This window comes from Engystomops pustulosus, chromosome 4, assembly GCF_040894005.1.
Source record: "Engystomops pustulosus chromosome 4, aEngPut4.maternal, whole genome shotgun sequence".
Lineage (NCBI taxonomy): Eukaryota > Metazoa > Chordata > Amphibia > Anura > Leptodactylidae > Engystomops > Engystomops pustulosus.
The window spans coordinates 2,175,438-2,193,340 of NC_092414.1; the positions used below are offsets into that span (position 1 = coordinate 2,175,438).

The following is a 17,903-nucleotide window of genomic DNA, read 5'->3' on the forward strand; positions in this document are numbered from 1 at the left end:
GAGGAAGAAGTCGATGCGACTGTATGAGTTGTGGGCCGGAGAAAAATATGTAAAATCCCTGTCTTTTGGGTGGAGTATTCGCCATATGTCCACTAACTGCAGACCCTGTAGATCCCTCATGAGGGGTACCAGTTGGTGAAATGGAATGTGACTCTTCCCTGAGGATGTGTCGAACCTGGCGTCTAGCGGGAAGTTGAAATCCCCCCCCACTATTAGCATCCCCTCCGAGAACTCTGAGAGAGTCGATAGTATTCGCCTGCATGCCGCTACAGGGGAGTGATTTGGTAGATACATGTCAGCGAAAGTGAATGTTTGCCCGTGAATCAGGAGTTTAAGGAAAACATATCTACCTGCTTCGTCTACTTCCTCACCAAGGACCACGTGCGGTAGTGAACGGTGAATAGCGATGGACGCTCCTTTGGAGCGTGACTCCGGATTAGTGCTGTGGAACCAGGTCTGGAAGTACCGGTCTCTAAGTGGTGGGATGTGACCGGTTTTGAAGTGCGTCTCCTGAAAAAATAAGATCTTAACTCCTTGCTTATGCATGCCGTATAATATTTGAGAGCGTTTTTGGGGAGTATTTAGACCCCTGGCATTCAGGGAACCCAGTTTTATAGACACCATGGCTGGATGGGAGCTGACCGGGTGTACTCGTGGAGTAGGAGAGGTGGGGGGGGGGGGCGCTGGGGGCGAGGCCGATCTACCGGCCCAGGAGGGGTTGGGAGCCGCGGCCAGTCAGGTATCTCAGGGGCTAGGACCCCGAGCGCAGCCGCTACCATAGGAATGTCTTTGGGATGGCGGATGATGTAGGTGGTACCCTCTCGCCTCACTTGAAGGCGGAACGGGAAGCCCCATGTGTAGGGGATATTACGTTGCCTTAAGACTTCCAGGAACGGGCGGAGAGCTTTCCGTTTAAGAAGGGTCAATCGAGAGAGGTCAGGCAAAAGTTGTACCGGGGTTTCTTGAAATAGGATCTGATCTGCTGCTCTTGCCTTGATCATGATGGATTCTTTCAGTTGGTAGCTGTGTACCCGGCATATGACATCCCGCGGGGGTTCGTTGGGAGCGGGGCGAGGCTGTAGAGCGCAATGAGCTCGATCAAGCTCCACTGGAGAATCGCCTGGTACTTCCAGGACCGAGTTGAAGAGAAGACGGAGCTCTGAGTGAAGCTGGCTCGATTCTACAGTTTCCGGGAGCCCTCGGATACGGATATTGTTCCGTCTGCCCCTGTTCTCCGCATCGTCAAGCTGGTCTGTGAGCTGTTGGAGTTGGAAGGAGTGAGCGGCAAGTGTCGCTGAGTGGTTGTCAACTTGTGCCTGCATGTTTGCCTGTGTATTTTCCACAGCAGACGTTCTGGCTTGCATTTGGTGTACTTCCTCCCGTAGTACCGTTATCTCAGCACTGTAGGACTGCTCGAGACGAGATACATAGCACTCCATATCCTCCTTGGTTGGTATGGCCTTCAAGTGCGCCTTAAGTGAACTCAACTCCGCTAGGCCCTCCAGGGCTTGGGCGAATAAAAATGACTGGTGAGCTTCCGATGCAACAAACATGGGCATAGGGGAGGTTCCTGGGCCCTCAGGGCTGAAGGCAAGAGGTGATGTATTTCTCTCCGGTGTCTGAGAGGCTACAAATACCCTTGGGGATAGGGCCGGAGAATGTAAGATATGGGGTTGAGATACAACGCTCCAAGGCATGAGCGGATCCGGCTGGTGGAAGTAAGGGAAATTAGGGGAGACCGCGGGGTCCTCTTGCTTGGCTGGAGGATGGAAGACCAACTGTGGGTCTGGGCTAGTTGAGAGCCGGAGAGGGCCAAATGGGTGCGAGAGTGACTGAGGCACTTCCAGGGGCCCGGCATCAGTGGCCTGGGGAGGGGGGCCGACGTCTATCTTGACCCCCCGGGAAAGGTCGTCATTGGGGGGGAGGAAACCCCCTGGTTGGAGTTGCCCCAAAGCTGCCGTCTTGGGGAGAGGGGGGCATGCGGACTTTGGGATCGGTCCCCTAGCGCCAGAGAACTGACTGGGGAGGCAGACTGATGGACCTCCGCTACCACTTGTATAGTGCGCCCCGGGGTGATCATGGACTGTGCAGGAACAGCAGGCTCCTGGGGCTGGGTGGTTGTGTCTTCCCCTAGCTCACAATCAGGCGTTGGGGCTGGGGCTGCAAGTGAGGCGAGGGCTGGCTGACCTGATATGTTCATTGCCCCTCCGTTTGGTTCCTTCTCCATGCTGCAGGTGGCAGTTTCCATTGGTGGTGCCGTGGTGTGTCGCAGGGCTGCGACTGACCCAGCTGCGTCTCTTTCAGCTGCCGCCATGTCCTTCCTTATGAGTGTGGTGCGTTCTGGCGCAGGCCGCGCCACTTGTCCGGCGGCCATTCCTGGGGACGCACGTGGCCGAGCGCCTGCATCGGGAGATGGAGTGCTCCTGGCGGCGGACAAGGGGATCACCGGAATGCCTCGGGGACCTCCGCTAGTGTCTCCCGCCGCTTTCGAAGAGCCGCTGGAGCTCCGGCCCGCCGGGGTCGGGAGCTCTTGTCTTGCCGCCGCCATCTTTGTAGTCGCGGGAGTCTCCGCTGCCGCGGTGAGGTAACGGGATATACCCCTTGAAGCGGCCCGAGGCTGGGTCGGAGTAGGGTGTGGGAGGCTTCCCTTCTTCTTTGGGCCCATATCTGTCGGTGACCGGGTGCTGGGTGACGCTTGAGGTACCGTGGGGCCCGTAACGGAGCAGGAGCTAGTGAGTGGCACGTCTGCTCACCTCCATAGGTAAGCCACGCCCCCTTAAAATCATTTTATAATAATAATAAATAAAATAAAAGTCCCCTAATGCCCAGTCACACATAAAATGCAAATAAAAACACAAAAAACCTACAGATTTGGTATCGCCGCGTCCGTGTTAATCTGAACAATAAATCTAAATAAATATTGAAGCCGCTCGGTGAACAACGTAAAACAGAACCACGGAAAACTTCCTGTAATGTACAATTTTTTATGAAATACCCTCACAAAAAATGTTCTAAAAAGTGATCGAAAAAAATTACGTGCCCTGATATGATACGACTGGAAAGAACAAGTCTTTCCGCACAAAAATAAGCCCTCAACCAGATCTGACAACAGAAAAATACAGAAGTTCTGCCCCTGAAAAGTTGTCGATGGTAAAAAAATGCGATTTTCTCAAATCCAGGCAGTACCCGGGTTACGTACAAGATCGGTTCCTTGGGTTTGTACTTAAGTTGAATTTGTATGTACCGTAAGTCAGAACTGTATATTTTATTATTGTGGATCCAGACAAAATAGTTTTTTGTCGCAGTGACAATTGGATTTTCTAAATTGGGGGCTCACTGCACTCACATCACACTCTGCAGAGCATTGCATCATTGGGGGTCTGGCCAAGGAAGAATTAACCGCGTGGCTCAGTTTACTCCCTGCTGGTTGTGCACGTGTTTGGTTTTCCAATCTCAGTTTCATTTTTGACCTTTCCCTCTGTATCTACGATTTTGTACTCATTTCGCCTTCTTGTCAGGTCCGCAGGGGAGAATGCTGGGACTTCTGGTTCTTCTGGTGGTGCTGGCAGCGTTCTCCAACCTCCAGCGCGTCTCCGCACAGACTCCACCTCTCGTCCTCTACCAGCGGTCTCTGGTGCGCCCTGAGCAGCGGCTGCTAAGACCTCTGGACTGCTGGGAGTTGTGGTACCTCTGCATGGTGCCTGCGATTGTTCTTGGTGATTCTGCACCATGAGGGGTTAATTCCCAGAAGTTGACCAGCTCCAATCAGGTTCTGGAGGTTCTGGAGGTTCTGGCTGCATAAATTGCAGCTTCACTAGTTATCTTTGTTTACTGATTTTGCTCCTGACGTTCCCTCTCGTTGGGACTCCGGCTAGTTTACCGTTCTTTTGTGTTTTATGTTTGTCGTGTTATCCCTTCCCGCACTTATCCAGTGTATTCTGAGTCTTCTAGTAGTCGCCCCACGGTTTAGCGTGGGGGGGCTATAGGAAGGGACAGAGGTTGGGGCGAGCTCAGGGCACACTATCCCCGTCTTCTGTGTTACCCCACCCTGATATGACCTGGATCATTGAACATGTGTGGATTATACTCCTGTAACCTAGGATATGCTGAGGCAAGCAGGCAGGGTTTTTGGTGGGAGAAGTTTAGGGCTCAATGTCTCGTTTTACTCAGTTCCTCTATTACAGGAGCCTCTTTTATTAACATTTGGGCTCAGCCTCTGGAATGTTCCAGTGAACCAGCCAATCATACAGCCTGCATTTCACCAGGTGATTTAAAGTATATACAAATTTATAATAAAGACATATATAAATGAGCAATAACAAGACACATACGTACCCTTTATAACCAGTAGAAAACCGCATAGGACAAATAATAAAAGGCTCTTGCAGCACTCTAGGCTAAGGAATTGTGGCCCCATATACCAGCCACAGCTAACTACCAAGGCAAATTCAGGACTGACCCCTTCTGCAGGTCATAACACATGATACATGGCAGAAGACTCAGTGCTGCTTTGGATGTGACTGGAGCATAGGACATTCTTTATAGCAGAAGACTCAGTGCTGCTTTGGATGTGACTGGAGTATATGATGTGTTGCAGTTGTGTCGTTCTTGCTCATTGATTACTCACGGCTCTTCTTTTGTGTTCTCAGGTTCTATTGGCTCGTCAATCTGAATTCTCTTGTGGTGTTTGTGGGAATCTCCTATATACAACAGTCTGTGGCCAAGAATCTGGGCTTCCTGATCCCGTTCATGTCCATCGTGATGGCGCTGATAACCATTCACATGGTGCGTCATGAGCTCATTCACCAACCCACCAAAGGTAAGTAACCCCAACCTTACAGATCTCTCCCCAAATATCAGGCAACACCAGAGGAGACGGATCCAATGGAAAGAGGATCTATCAATGTCCACTGATATCCAACCACCTAATAGGAGAGGAACCAACCAATTCCACCCAGAAGATCTGGTTATGTGTTATAGCCGAGGTCTCGCTCGCTCTGGTGATGTGTTATAGTCAGGGTCTCGCCCGCTCTGGTGATGTGTTATAGTCAGGGTCTCGCTCGCTATGGTGATGTGTTATAGTCGGGGTCTCGCTTGCTCTGGTGATGTGTTATAGTCGGGGTCTCGCTCGCTCTGGTGATGTGTTATAGCCGAGGTCTCGCTCGCTCTGGTGATGTGTTATAGTCGGGGTCTCGCTCGCTCTGGTGATGTGTTATAGCCGAGGTCTCGCTCGCTCTGGTGATGTGTTATAGTCGGGGTCTCGCTTGCTCTGGTGATGTGTTATAGTCAGGGGCTCGCTCGCTCTGGTGATGTGTTATAGTCAGGGGCTCGCTCGCTCTGGTGATGTGTTATAGTCGGGGTCTCGCTTGCTCTGGTGATGTGTTATAGTCGGGGTCTCGCTCGCTCTGGTGATGTGTTATAGCCGAGGTCTCGCTCGCTCTGGTGATGTGTTATAGTCAGGGTCTCGCTCACTCTGGTGATGTGTTATAGTCAGGGGCTCGCTCGCTCTGGTGATGTGTTATAGTCAGGGTCTTGCTCGCTCTGGTGATGTGTTATAGTCAGGGGCTCGCTCGCTCGCTCTGGTGATGTGTTATAGTCAGGGTCTCGCTCGCTCTGGTGATGTGTTATAGTCAGGGGCTCGCTCGCTCTGGTGATGTGTTATAGTCAGGGGCTCGCTCGCTCTGGTGATGTGTTATAGTCGGGGTCTCGCTCGCTCTGGTGATGTGTTAAAGTCAGGGTCTTGCTCGCTATGGTGATGTGTTATAGTCGGGGTCTCGCTCGCTCTGGTGATGTGTTATAGTCGGGGTCTCGCTCGCTCTGGTGATGTATTATAGTCAGGGTCTCACTCGCTCTGGTGATGTGTTATAGTCAGGATCTCCCTTGCTCTGGTGATGTGTTATAGTTGGGGTGTCGCTCGCTCTGGTGATGTGTTATAGTCAGGGGCTCGCTCGCTCAGGTGATGTGTTATAGTCAGGGTCTCGCTCGCTCTGGTGATGTGTTATAGTCAGGGGCTCGCTCGCTCTGGTTTTGTGTTATAGTCAGGGGCTCGCTCTGGTGATGTGTTATAGTCAGGGGCTCGCTCTGGTGATGTGTTATAGTTAGGGGCTCGCTCGCTCTGGTGATGTGTTATAGTCGGGGTCTCGCTCGCTCTACTGATGTGTTATAGTCGGGGTCTCGCTCGCTCTGGTGATGTGTTATAGTTAGGGGCTCGCTCGCTCTGGTGATGTGTTATAGTCAGGGGCTCGCTAGCTCTGGTGATGTGTTATAGTCAGGGGCTCGCTTGCTCTGGTGATGTGTTATAGTCAGGGTCTCGCTCGCTCTGGTGATGTGTTATAGTCAGGGGCTCGCTCGCTCTGGTGTAGTGTTATAGTCGGGGTCTCGCTCGCTCTGGTGATGTGTTATAGTCAGGGGCTCGCTCGCTCTGGTGATGTGTTATAGTCGGGGTCTCGCTTGCTCTGGTGATGTGTTATAGTCAGGGTCTCGCTTGCTCTGGTGATGTGTTATAGTCAGGGTCTCGCTCTGGTGATGTGTTATAGTCGGGGGCTCGCTCGCTCTGGTGATGTGTTATAATCGGGGTCTCGCTCGCTCTGGTGATGTGTTATAGTCAGGGTCTCGCTCTGGTGATGTGCTATAGTCAGGGGCTCGCTCGCTCTGGTGATGTGTTATAGTCAGGGGCTCGCTCGCTCTGGTGATGTGTTATAGTCAGGGGCTCGCTCGCTCTGGTGATGTGTTATAGTCAGGGGCTCGCTCGCTCTGGTGATGTGTTATAGTCGGGGTCTCGCTCGCTCTGGTGATGTGTTATAGTCAGGGTCTCGCTCTGGTGATGTGATATAGTTGGGGTCTTGCTCGCTCTGGTGATGTGTTATAGTCAGAAGCTCGCTCTGGTGATGTGTTATGGTCGGGGTCTCGCTCGCTCTGGTGATGTGTTATAGTCGGGGTCTCGCTCTGGGGATGTGTTATAATCAGGGTCTCGCTCGCTCTGGTGATGTGTTATAGTCAGGGGCTCGCTTGCTCTGGCGATGTGTTATAGTCAGGGGCTCGCTCGCTCTGGTGATGTGTTAAAGTCGGGGTCTCGCTTGCTCTGGTGATGTGTTATAGTCGGGGTCTCGCTTGCTCTGGTGATGTGTTATAGTCGGGTCTTGCTCGCTCTGGTGATGTGTTATAGTCGGGTCTTGCTCGCTCTGGTGATGTGTTATAGTCGGGGTCTCGCTCGCTTTGGTGATGTGTTATAGTCAGGGTCTCGCTCTGGTGATGTGTTATAGTCAGGGGCTCGCTCACTCTGGTGATGTGTTATAGTGAGGGGCTCGCTAGCTCTGGTGATGTGTTATAGTCAGGGTCTCGCTCACTCTGGTGATGTGTTATAGTCAGGGGCTCGCTCGCTCTGGTGATGTGTTATAGTCAGGGTCTTGCTCGCTATGGTGATGTGTTATAGTCGGGGGCTCGCTCTGGTGATGTGTTATAATCGGGGTCTCGCTCGCTCTGGTGATGTGTTATAGTCAGGGTCTCGCTCTGGTGATGTGTTATAGTCAGGGGCTCGCTCGCTCTGGTGATGTGTTATAGTCAGGGGCTCGCTCGCTCTGGTGATGTGTTATAGTCAGGGGCTCGCTCGCTCTGGTGATGTGTTATAGTCAGGGGCTCGCTCGCTCTGGTGATGTGTTATAGTCGGGGTCTCGCTCGCTCTGGTGATGTGTTATAGTCAGGGTCTCGCTCTGGTGATGTGATATAGTTGGGGTCTTGCTCGCTCTGGTGATGTGTTATAGTCAGAAGTTCGCTCTGGTGATGTGTTATGGTCGGGGTCTCGCTCGCTCTGGTGATGTGTTATAGTCGGGGTCTCGCTCTGGGGATGTGTTATAGTCAGGGTCTCGCTCGCTCTGGTGATGTGTTATAGTCAGGGGCTCGCTTGCTCTGGCGATGTGTTATAGTCAGGGGCTCGCTCGCTCTGGTGATGTGTTATAGTCGGGGTCTCGCTTGCTCTGGTGATGTGTTATAGTCGGGGTCTCGCTTGCTCTGGTGATGTGTTATAGTCGGGTCTTGCTCGCTCTGGTGATGTGTTATAGTCGGGTCTTGCTCGCTCTGGTGATGTGTTATAGTCGGGGTCTCGCTCGCTATGGTGATGTGTTATAGTCAGGGTCTCGCTCTGGTGATGTGTTATAGTCAGGGTCTCGCTCTGGTGATGTGTTATAGTCAGGGGCTCGCTCACTCTGGTGATGTGTTATAGTGAGGGGCTCGCTAGCTCTGGTGATGTGTTATAGTCAGGGTCTCGCTCACTCTGGTGATGTGTTATAGTCAGGGGCTCGCTCGCTCTGGTGATGTGTTATAGTCAGGGTCTTGCTCGCTCTGGTGATGTGTTATAGTCAGGGGCTCGCTCGCTCGCTCTGGTGATGTGTTATAGTCTGGGTCTCGCTCGCTCTGGTGATGTGTTATAGTCAGGGGCTCGCTCGCTCTGGTGATGTGTTATAGTCAGGGGCTCGCTCGCTCAGGTGATGTGTTATAGTCGGGGTCTCGCTCGCTCTGGTGATGTGTTAAAGTCAGGGTCTTGCTCGCTATGGTGATGTGTTATAGTCGGGGTCTCGCTCGCTCTGGTGATGTGTTATAGTCGGGGTCTCGCTCGCTCTGGTTATGTATTATAGTCAGGGTCTCGCTCGCTCTGGTGATGTGTTATAGTCAGGATCTCCCTTGCTCTGGTGATGTGTTATAGTTGGGGTCTCGCTCGCTCTGGTGATGTGTTATAGTCAGGGGCTCGCTCGCTCAGGTGATGTGTTATAGTCATGGTCTCGCTCGCTCTGGTGATGTGTTATAGTCAGGGGCTCGCTCGCTCTGGTTTTGTGTTATAGTCAGGGGCTCGCTCTGGTGATGTGTTATAGTCAGGGGCTCGCTCGCTCTGGTGATGTGTTATAGTCAGGGGCTCGCTAGCTCTGGTGATGTGTTATAGTCAGGGGCTCGCTTGCTCTGGTGATGTGTTATAGTCAGGGTCTCGCTCGCTCTGGTGATGTGTTATAGTCAGGGGCTCGCTCGCTCTGGTGTAGTGTTATAGTCGGGGTCTCGCTCGCTCTGGTGATGTGTTATAGTCAGGGGCTCGCTCGCTCTGGTGATGTGTTATAGTCGGGGTCTCGCTTGCTCTGGTGATGTGTTATAGTCAGGGTCTCGCTCGCTCTGGTGATGTGTTATAGTGAGGGGCTCGCTAGCTATGGTGATGTGTTATAGTCAGGGTCTCGCTCACTCTGGTGATGTGTTATAGTCAGGGGCTCGCTCGCTCTGGTGATGTGTTATAGTCAGGGGCTCGCTCGCTCTGGTGTAGTGTTATAGTCGGGGTCTCGCTCGCTCTGGTGATGTGTTATAGTCAGGGGCTCGCTTGCTCTGGTGATGTGTTATAGTCGGGGTCTCGCTTGCTCTGGTGATGTGTTATAGTCAGGGTCTCGCTCGCTCTGGTGATGTGTTATAGTCAGGGTCTTGCTCGCTCTGGTGATGTGTTATAGTCAGGGGCTCGCTCGCTCGCTCTGGTGATGTGTTATAGTCTGGGTCTCGCTCGCTCTGGTGATGTGTTATAGTCAGGGGCTCGCTCGCTCTGGTGATGTGTTATAGTCAGGGGCTCGCTCGCTCTGGTGATGTGTTATAGTCGGGGTCTCGCTCGCTCTGGTGATGTGTTAAAGTCAGGGTCTTGCTCGCTATGGTGATGTGTTATAGTCGGGGTCTCGCTCGCTCTGGTGATGTGTTATAGTCGGGGTCTCGCTCGCTCTGGTGATGTATTATAGTCAGGGTCTCGCTCGCTCTGGTGATGTGTTATAGTCAGGATCTCCCTTGCTCTGGTGATGTGTTATAGTTGGGGTCTCGCTCGCTCTGGTGATGTGTTATAGTCAGGGGCTCGCTTGCTCAGGTGATGTGTTATAGTCATGGTCTCGCTCGCTCTGGTGATGTGTTATAGTCAGGGGCTCGCTCGCTCTGGTTTTGTGTTATAGTCAGGGGCTCGCTCTGGTGATGTGTTATAGTCAGGGGCTCGCTCGCTCTGGTGATGTGTTATAGTCAGGGGCTCGCTAGCTCTGGTGATGTGTTATAGTCAGGGGCTCGCTTGCTCTGGTGATGTGTTATAGTCAGGGTCTCGCTCGCTCTGGTGATGTGTTATAGTCAGGGGCTCGCTCGCTCTGGTGTAGTGTTATAGTCGGGGTCTCGCTCGCTCTGGTGATGTGTTATAGTCAGGGGTTCGCTCGCTCTGGTGATGTGTTATAGTCGGGGTCTCGCTTGCTCTGGTGATGTGTTATAGTCAGGGTCTCGCTCGCTCTGGTGATGTGTTATAGTCAGGGTCTCGCTCTGGTGATGTGTTATAGTCGGGGGCTCGCTCGCTCTGGTGATGTGTTATAATCGGGGTCTCGCTCGCTCTGGTGATGTGTTATAGTCAGGGTCTCGCTCTGGTGATGTGTTATAGTCAGGGGCTCGCTCGCTCTGGTGATGTGTTATAGTCAGGGGCTCGCTCGCTCTGGTGATGTGTTATAGTCAGGGGCTCGCTCGCTCTGGTGATGTGTTATAGTCAGGGGCTCGCTCGCTCTGGTGATGTGTTATAGTCGGGGTCTCGCTCGCTCTGGTGATGTGTTATAGTCAGGGTCTCGCTCTGGTGATGTGATATAGTTGGGGTCTTGCTCGCTCTGGTGATGTGTTATAGTCAGAAGCTCGCTCTGGTGATGTGTTATGGTCGGGGTCTCGCTCACTCTGGTGATGTGTTATAGTCGGGGTCTCGCTCTGGGGATGTGTTATAGTCAGGGTCTCGCTCGCTCTGGTGATGTGTTATAGTCAGGGGCTCGCTTGCTCTGGCGATGTGTTATAGTCAGGGGCTCGCTCGCTCTGGTGATGTGTTATAGTCGGGGTCTCGCTTACTCTGGTGATGTGTTATAGTCGGGGTCTCGCTTGCTCTGGTGATGTGTTATAGTCGGGTCTTGCTCGCTCAGGTGATGTGTTATAGTCGGGTCTTGCTCGCTCTGGTGATGTGTTATAGTCAGGGGCTCGCTCACTCTGGTGATGTGTTATAGTGAGGGGCTCGCTAGCTCTGGTGATGTGTTATAGTCAGGGTCTCGCTCACTCTGGTGATGTGTTATAGTCAGGGGCTCGCTCGCTCTGGTGATGTGTTATAGTCAGGGTCTTGCTCGCTCTGGTGATGTGTTATAGTCAGGGGCTCGCTCGCTCGCTCTGGTGATGTGTTATAGTCTGGGTCTCGCTCGCTCTGGTGATGTGTTATAGTCAAGGGCTCGCTCGCTCTGGTGATGTGTTATAGTCAGGGGCTCGCTCGCTCTGGTGATGTGTTATAGTCGGGGTCTCGCTCGCTCTGGTGATGTGTTAAAGTCAGGGTCTTGCTCGCTATGGTGATGTGTTATAGTCGGGGTCTCGCTCGCTCTGGTGATGTGTTATAGTCGGGGTCTCGCTCGCTCTGGTGATGTATTATAGTCAGGGTCTCGCTCGCTCTGGTGATGTGTTATAGTCAGGATCTCCCTTGCTCTGGTGATGTGTTATAGTTGGGGTCTCGCTCGCTCTGGTGATGTGTTATAGTCAGGGGCTCGCTCGCTCAGGTGATGTGTTTTAATCATGGTCTCGCTCGCTCTGGTGATGTGTTATAGTCAGGGGCTCGCTCGCTCTGGTTTTGTGTTATAGTCAGGGGCTCGCTCTGGTGATGTGTTATAGTCAGGGGCTCGCTCGCTCTGGTGATGTGTTATAGTCAGGGGCTCGCTAGCTCTGGTGATGTGTTATAGTCAGGGGCTCGCTTGCTCTGGTGATGTGTTATAGTCAGGGTCTCGCTCGCTCTGGTGATGTGTTATAGTCAGGGGCTCGCTCGCTCTGGTGTAGTGTTATAGTCGGGGTCTCGCTCGCTCTGGTGATGTGTTATAGTCAGGGGCTCGCTCGCTCTGGTGATGTGTTATAGTCGGGGTCTCGCTTGCTCTGGTGATGTGTTATAGTCAGGGTCTCGCTCGCTCTGGTGATGTGTTATAGTGAGGGGCTCGCTAGCTATGGTGATGTGTTATAGTCAGGGTCTCGCTCACTCTGGTGATGTGTTATAGTCAGGGGCTCGCTCGCTCTGGTGATGTGTTATAGTCAGGGGCTCGCTCGCTCTGGTGTAGTGTTATAGTCGGGGTCTCGCTCGCTCTGGTGATGTGTTATAGTCAGGGGCTCGCTCGCTCTGGTGATGTGTTATAGTCGGGGTCTCGCTTGCTCTGGTGATGTGTTATAGTCAGGGTCTCGCTCGCTCTGGTGATGTGTTATAGTCAGGGTCTTGCTCGCTCTGGTGATGTGTTATAGTCAGGGGCTCGCTCGCTCGCTCTGGTGATGTGTTATAGTCTGGGTCTCGCTCGCTCTGGTGATGTGTTATAGTCAGGGGCTCGCTCGCTCTGGTGATGTGTTATAGTCAGGGGCTCGCTCGCTCTGGTGATGTGTTATAGTCGGGGTCTCGCTCGCTCTGGTGATGTGTTAAAGTCAGGGTCTTGCTCGCTATGGTGATGTGTTATAGTCGGGTTCTCGCTCGCTCTGGTGATGTGTTATAGTCGGGGTCTCGCTCGCTCTGGTGATGTATTATAGTCAGGGTCTCGCTCGCTCTGGTGATGTGTTATAGTCAGGATCTCCCTTGCTCTGGTGATGTGTTATAGTTGGGGTCTCGCTCGCTCTGGTGATGTGTTATAGTCAGGGGCTCGCTTGCTCAGGTGATGTGTTATAGTCATGGTCTCGCTCGCTCTGGTGATGTGTTATAGTCAGTGGCTCGCTCGCTCTGGTTTTGTGTTATAGTCAGGGGCTCGCTCTGGTGATGTGTTATAGTCAGGGGCTCGCTCGCTCTGGTGATGTGTTATAGTCAGGGGCTCGCTAGCTCTGGTGATGTGTTATAGTCAGGGGCTCGCTTGCTCTAGTGATGTGTTATAGTCAGGGTCTCGCTCGCTCTGGTGATGTGTTATAGTCAGGGGCTCGCTCGCTCTGGTGTAGTGTTATAGTCGGGGTCTCGCTCGCTCTGGTGATGTGTTATAGTCAGGGGCTCGCTCGCTCTGGTGATGTGTTATAGTCGGGGTCTCGCTTGCTCTGGTGATGTGTTATAGTCAGGGTCTCGCTCGCTCTGGTGATGTGTTATAGTCAGGGTCTCGCTCTGGTGATGTGTTATAGTCGGGGGCTCGCTCGCTCTGGTGATGTGTTATAATCGGGGTCTCGCTCGCTCTGGTGATGTGTTATAGTCAGGGTCTCGCTCTGGTGATGTGTTATAGTCAGGGGCTCGCTCGCTCTGGTGATGTGTTATAGTCAGGGGCTCGCTCGCTCTGGTGATGTGTTATAGTCAGGGGCTCGCTCGCTCTGGTGATGTGTTATAGTCAGGGGCTCGCTCGCTCTGGTGATGTGTTATAGTCGGGGTCTCGCTCGCTCTGGTGATGTGTTATAGTCAGGGTCTCGCTCTGGTGATGTGATATAGTTGGGGTCTTGCTCGCTCTGGTGATGTGTTATAGTCAGAAGCTCGCTCTGGTGATGTGTTATGGTCGGGGTCTCGCTCACTCTGGTGATGTGTTATAGTCGGGGTCTCGCTCTGGGGATGTGTTATAGTCAGGGTCTCGCTCGCTCTGGTGATGTGTTATAGTCAGGGGCTCGCTTGCTCTGGCGATGTGTTATAGTCAGGGGCTCGCTCGCTCTGGTGATGTGTTATAGTCGGGGTCTCGCTTACTCTGGTGATGTGTTATAGTCGGGGTCTCGCTTGCTCTGGTGATGTGTTATAGTCGGGTCTTGCTCGCTCAGGTGATGTGTTATAGTCGGGTCTTGCTCGCTCTGGTGATGTGTTATAGTCAGGGGCTCGCTCACTCTGGTGATGTGTTATAGTGAGGGGCTCGCTAGCTCTGGTGATGTGTTATAGTCAGGGTCTCGCTCACTCTGGTGATGTGTTATAGTCAGGGGCTCGCTCGCTCTGGTGATGTGTTATAGTCAGGGTCTTGCTTGCTCTGGTGATGTGTTATAGTCAGGGGCTCGCTCGCTCGCTCTGGTGATGTGTTATAGTCTGGGTCTCGCTCGCTCTGGTGATGTGTTATAGTCAGGGGCTGGCTCGCTCTGGTGATGTGTTATAGTCAGGGGCTCGCTCGCTCTGGTGATGTGTTATAGTCGGGGTCTCGCTCGCTCTGGTGATGTGTTAAAGTCAGGGTCTTGCTCGCTATGGTGATGTGTTATAGTCGGGGTCTCGCTCGCTCTGGTGATGTGTTATAGTCGGGGTCTCGCTTGCTCTGGTGATGTATTATAGTCAGGGTCTCGCTCGCTCTGGTGATGTGTTATAGTCAGGATCTCCCTTGCTCTGGTGATGTGTTATAGTTGGGGTCTCGCTCGCTCTGGTGATGTGTTATAGTCAGGGGCTCGCTCGCTCAGGTGATGTGTTATAGTCATGGTCTCGCTCGCTCTGGTGATGTGTTATAGTCAGGGGCTCGCTCGCTCTGGTTTTGTGTTATAGTCAGGGGCTCGCTCTGGTGATGTGTTATAGTCAGGGGCTCGCTCGCTCTGGTGATGTGTTATAGTCAGGGGCTCGCTAGCTCTGGTGATGTGTTATAGTCAGGGGCTCGCTTGCTCTGGTGATGTGTTATAGTCAGGGTCTCGCTCGCTCTGGTGATGTGTTATAGTCAGGGGCTCGCTCGCTCTGGTGTAGTGTTATAGTCGGGGTCTCGCTCGCTCTGGTGATGTGTTATAGTCAGGGGCTCGCTCGCTCTGGTGATGTGTTATAGTCGGGGTCTCGCTTGCTCTGGTGATGTGTTATAGTCAGGGTCTCGCTCGCTCTGGTGATGTGTTATAGTGAGGGGCTCGCTAGCTATGGTGATGTGTTATAGTCAGGGTCTCGCTCACTCTGGTGATGTGTTATAGTCAGGGGCTCGCTCGCTCTGGTGATGTGTTATAGTCAGGGGCTCGCTCGCTCTGGTGTAGTGTTATAGTCGGGGTCTCGCTCGCTCTGGTGATGTGTTATAGTCAGGGGCTCGCTCGCTCTGGTGATGTGTTATAGTCGGGGTCTCGCTTGCTCTGGTGATGTGTTATAGTCAGGGTCTCGCTCGCTCTGGTGATGTGTTATAGTCAGGGTCTTGCTCGCTCTGGTGATGTGTTATAGTCAGGGGCTCGCTCGCTCGCTCTGGTGATGTGTTATAGTCTGGGTCTCGCTCGCTCTGGTGATGTGTTATAGTCAGGGGCTCGCTCGCTCTGGTGATGTGTTATAGTCAGGGGCTCGCTCGCTCTGGTGATGTGTTATAGTCGGGGTCTCGCTCGCTCTGGTGATGTGTTAAAGTCAGGGTCTTGCTCGCTATGGTGATGTGTTATAGTCGGGGTCTCGCTCGCTCTGGTGATGTGTTATAGTCGGGGTCTCGCTCGCTCTGGTGATGTATTATAGTCAGGGTCTCGCTCGCTCTGGTGATGTGTTATAGTCAGGATCTCCCTTGCTCTGGTGATGTGTGATAGTTGGGGTCTCGCTCGCTCTGGTGATGTGTTATAGTCAGGGGCTCGCTTGCTCAGGTGATGTGTTATAGTCATGGTCTCGCTCGCTCTGGTGATGTGTTATAGTCAGGGGCTCGCTCGCTCTGGTTTTGTGTTATAGTCAGGGGCTCGCTCTGGTGATGTGTTATAGTCAGGGGCTCGCTCGCTCTGGTGATGTGTTATAGTCAGGGGCTCGCTAGCTCTGGTGATGTGTTATAGTCAGGGGCTCGCTTGCTCTGGTGATGTGTTATAGTCAGGGTCTCGCTCGCTCTGGTGATGTGTTATAGTCAGGGGCTCGCTCGCTCTGGTGTAGTGTTATAGTCGGGGTCTCGCTCGCTCTGGTGATGTGTTATAGTCAGGGGCTCGCTCGCTCTGGTGATGTGTTATAGTCGGGGTCTCGCTTGCTCTGGTGATGTGTTATAGTCAGGGTCTCGCTCGCTCTGGTGATGTGTTATAGTCAGGGTCTCGCTCTGGTGATGTGTTATAGTCGGGGGCTCGCTCGCTCTGGTGATGTGTTATAATCGGGGTCTCGCTCGCTCTGGTGATGTGTTATAGTCAGGGTCTCGCTCTGGTGATGTGTTATAGTCAGGGGCTCGCTCGCTCTGGTGATGTGTTATAGTCAGGGGCTCGCTCGCTCTGGTGATGTGTTATAGTCAGGGGCTCGCTCGCTCTGGTGATGTGTTATAGTCAGGGGCTCGCTCGCTCTGGTGATGTGTTATAGTCGGGGTCTCGCTCGCTCTGGTGATGTGTTATAGTCAGGGTCTCGCTCTGGTGATGTGATATAGTTGGGGTCTTGCTCGCTCTGGTGATGTGTTATAGTCAGAAGCTCGCTCTGGTGATGTGTTATGGTCGGGGTCTCGCTCACTCTGGTGATGTGTTATAGTCGGGGTCTCGCTCTGGGGATGTGTTATAGTCAGGGTCTCGCTCGCTCTGGTGATGTGTTATAGTCAGGGGCTCGCTTGCTCTGGCGATGTGTTATAGTCAGGGGCTCGCTCGCTCTGGTGATGTGTTATAGTCGGGGTCTCGCTTACTCTGGTGATGTGTTATAGTCGGGGTCTCGCTTGCTCTGGTGATGTGTTATAGTCGGGTCTTGCTCGCTCAGGTGATGTGTTATAGTCGGGTCTTGCTCGCTCTGGTGATGTGTTATAGTCGGGGTCTCGCTCGCTATGGTGATGTGTTATAGTCAGGGTCTCGCTCTGGTGATGTGTTATAGTCAGGGTCTCGCTCTGGTGATGTGTTATAGTCAGGGGCTCGCTCACTCTGGTGATGTGTTATAGTTAGGGGCTCGCTCGGTCTGGTGATGTGTTATAGTCAGGGTCTCGCTCGCTCTGGTGATGTGTTATAGCCGGGGTCTCGCTCGCTCTGGTGATGTGTTATAGTCAGGGTCTCGCTCGCTCTGGTGATGTGTTATAGCCGGGGTCTCGCTCGCTCTGGTGATGTGTTATAGTCAGGGTCTCGCTCGCTCTGGTGATGTGTTATAGTCAGGGTCTCGCTCGCTCTGGTGATGTGTTATAGTCAGGGTCTCGCTCGCTCTGGTGATGTGTTATAGTCGGGGTCTCACTCGCTCTGGTGATGTGTTATAGTCAGGGGCTCGCTCGCTCTGGTGATGTGTTATAGTCAGGGTCTCGCTCGCTCTGGTGATGTGTTATTGTCGGGGTCTCGCTCGCTCTGGTGATGTGTTATAGTCAGGGTCTCGCTCGCTCTGGTGATGTGTTATAGTCGGGGTCTCGCTCGCTCTGGTGATGTGTTATAGCCGGGGTCTCGCTCGCTCTGGTGATGTGTTATAGTTGGGGTCTTGCCCGCTCTGGTGATGTGTTATAGTCGGGGTCTCGCTCGCTCTGGTTATGTGTTATAGTCAGGGTCTCGCTCGCTCTGGTGATGTGTTATAGTCAGGGTCTCGCTCGCTCTGGTTATGTGTTGTAGTCAGGGTCTCGTTCGCTCTGGTGATGTGTTATAGTCAGGGTCTCGCTCGCTCTGGTGATGTGTTATAGTCGGGGTCTTGCTCGCTCTGGTGATGTGTTATAGCCGGGGTCTCGCTCGCTCTGGTGATGTGTTATAGTTGGGGTCTTGCCCGCTCTGGTGATGTGTTATAGCCGGGGTCTCGCTCGCTCTGGTTATGTGTTATAGTCAGGGTCTCGCTCGCTCTGGTGATGTGTTATAGTCAGGGTCTCGCTCGCTCTGGTGATGTGTTATAGTCAGGGTCTCGCTCGCTCTGGTGATGTGTTATAGTCAGGGTCTCGCTCGCTCTGGTGATGTGTTATAGTCAGGGTCTCGCTCGCTCTGGTGATGTGTTATAGCCGGGGTCTCGCTCGCTCTGGTGATGTGTTATAGTTGGGGTCTCGCCCGCTCTGGTGATGTGTTATAGTCGGGGTCTCGCTCGCTCTGGTTATGTGTTGTAGTCAGGGTCTCGTTCGCTCTGGTGATGTGTTATAGTCGGGGTCTCGCTCGCTCTGGTGATGTGTTATAGT

At 52.9% G+C, this 17,903-nt stretch overlaps 1 protein-coding gene across 1 annotated transcript in view; it reads left to right on the top strand.

Moving 5' to 3' along the window:
- SLC15A5 (solute carrier family 15 member 5) overlaps positions 1 to 17,903 on the top strand; it is a 57,306-nt gene that overhangs the window by 29,911 nt on the left and 9,492 nt on the right. The window contains exon 3 of the mRNA XM_072150533.1: positions 4,650 to 4,819. Coding sequence (XP_072006634.1) covers positions 4,650 to 4,819 — 170 coding nt within the window. The remainder of the gene's footprint in view (positions 1 to 4,649; positions 4,820 to 17,903) is intronic.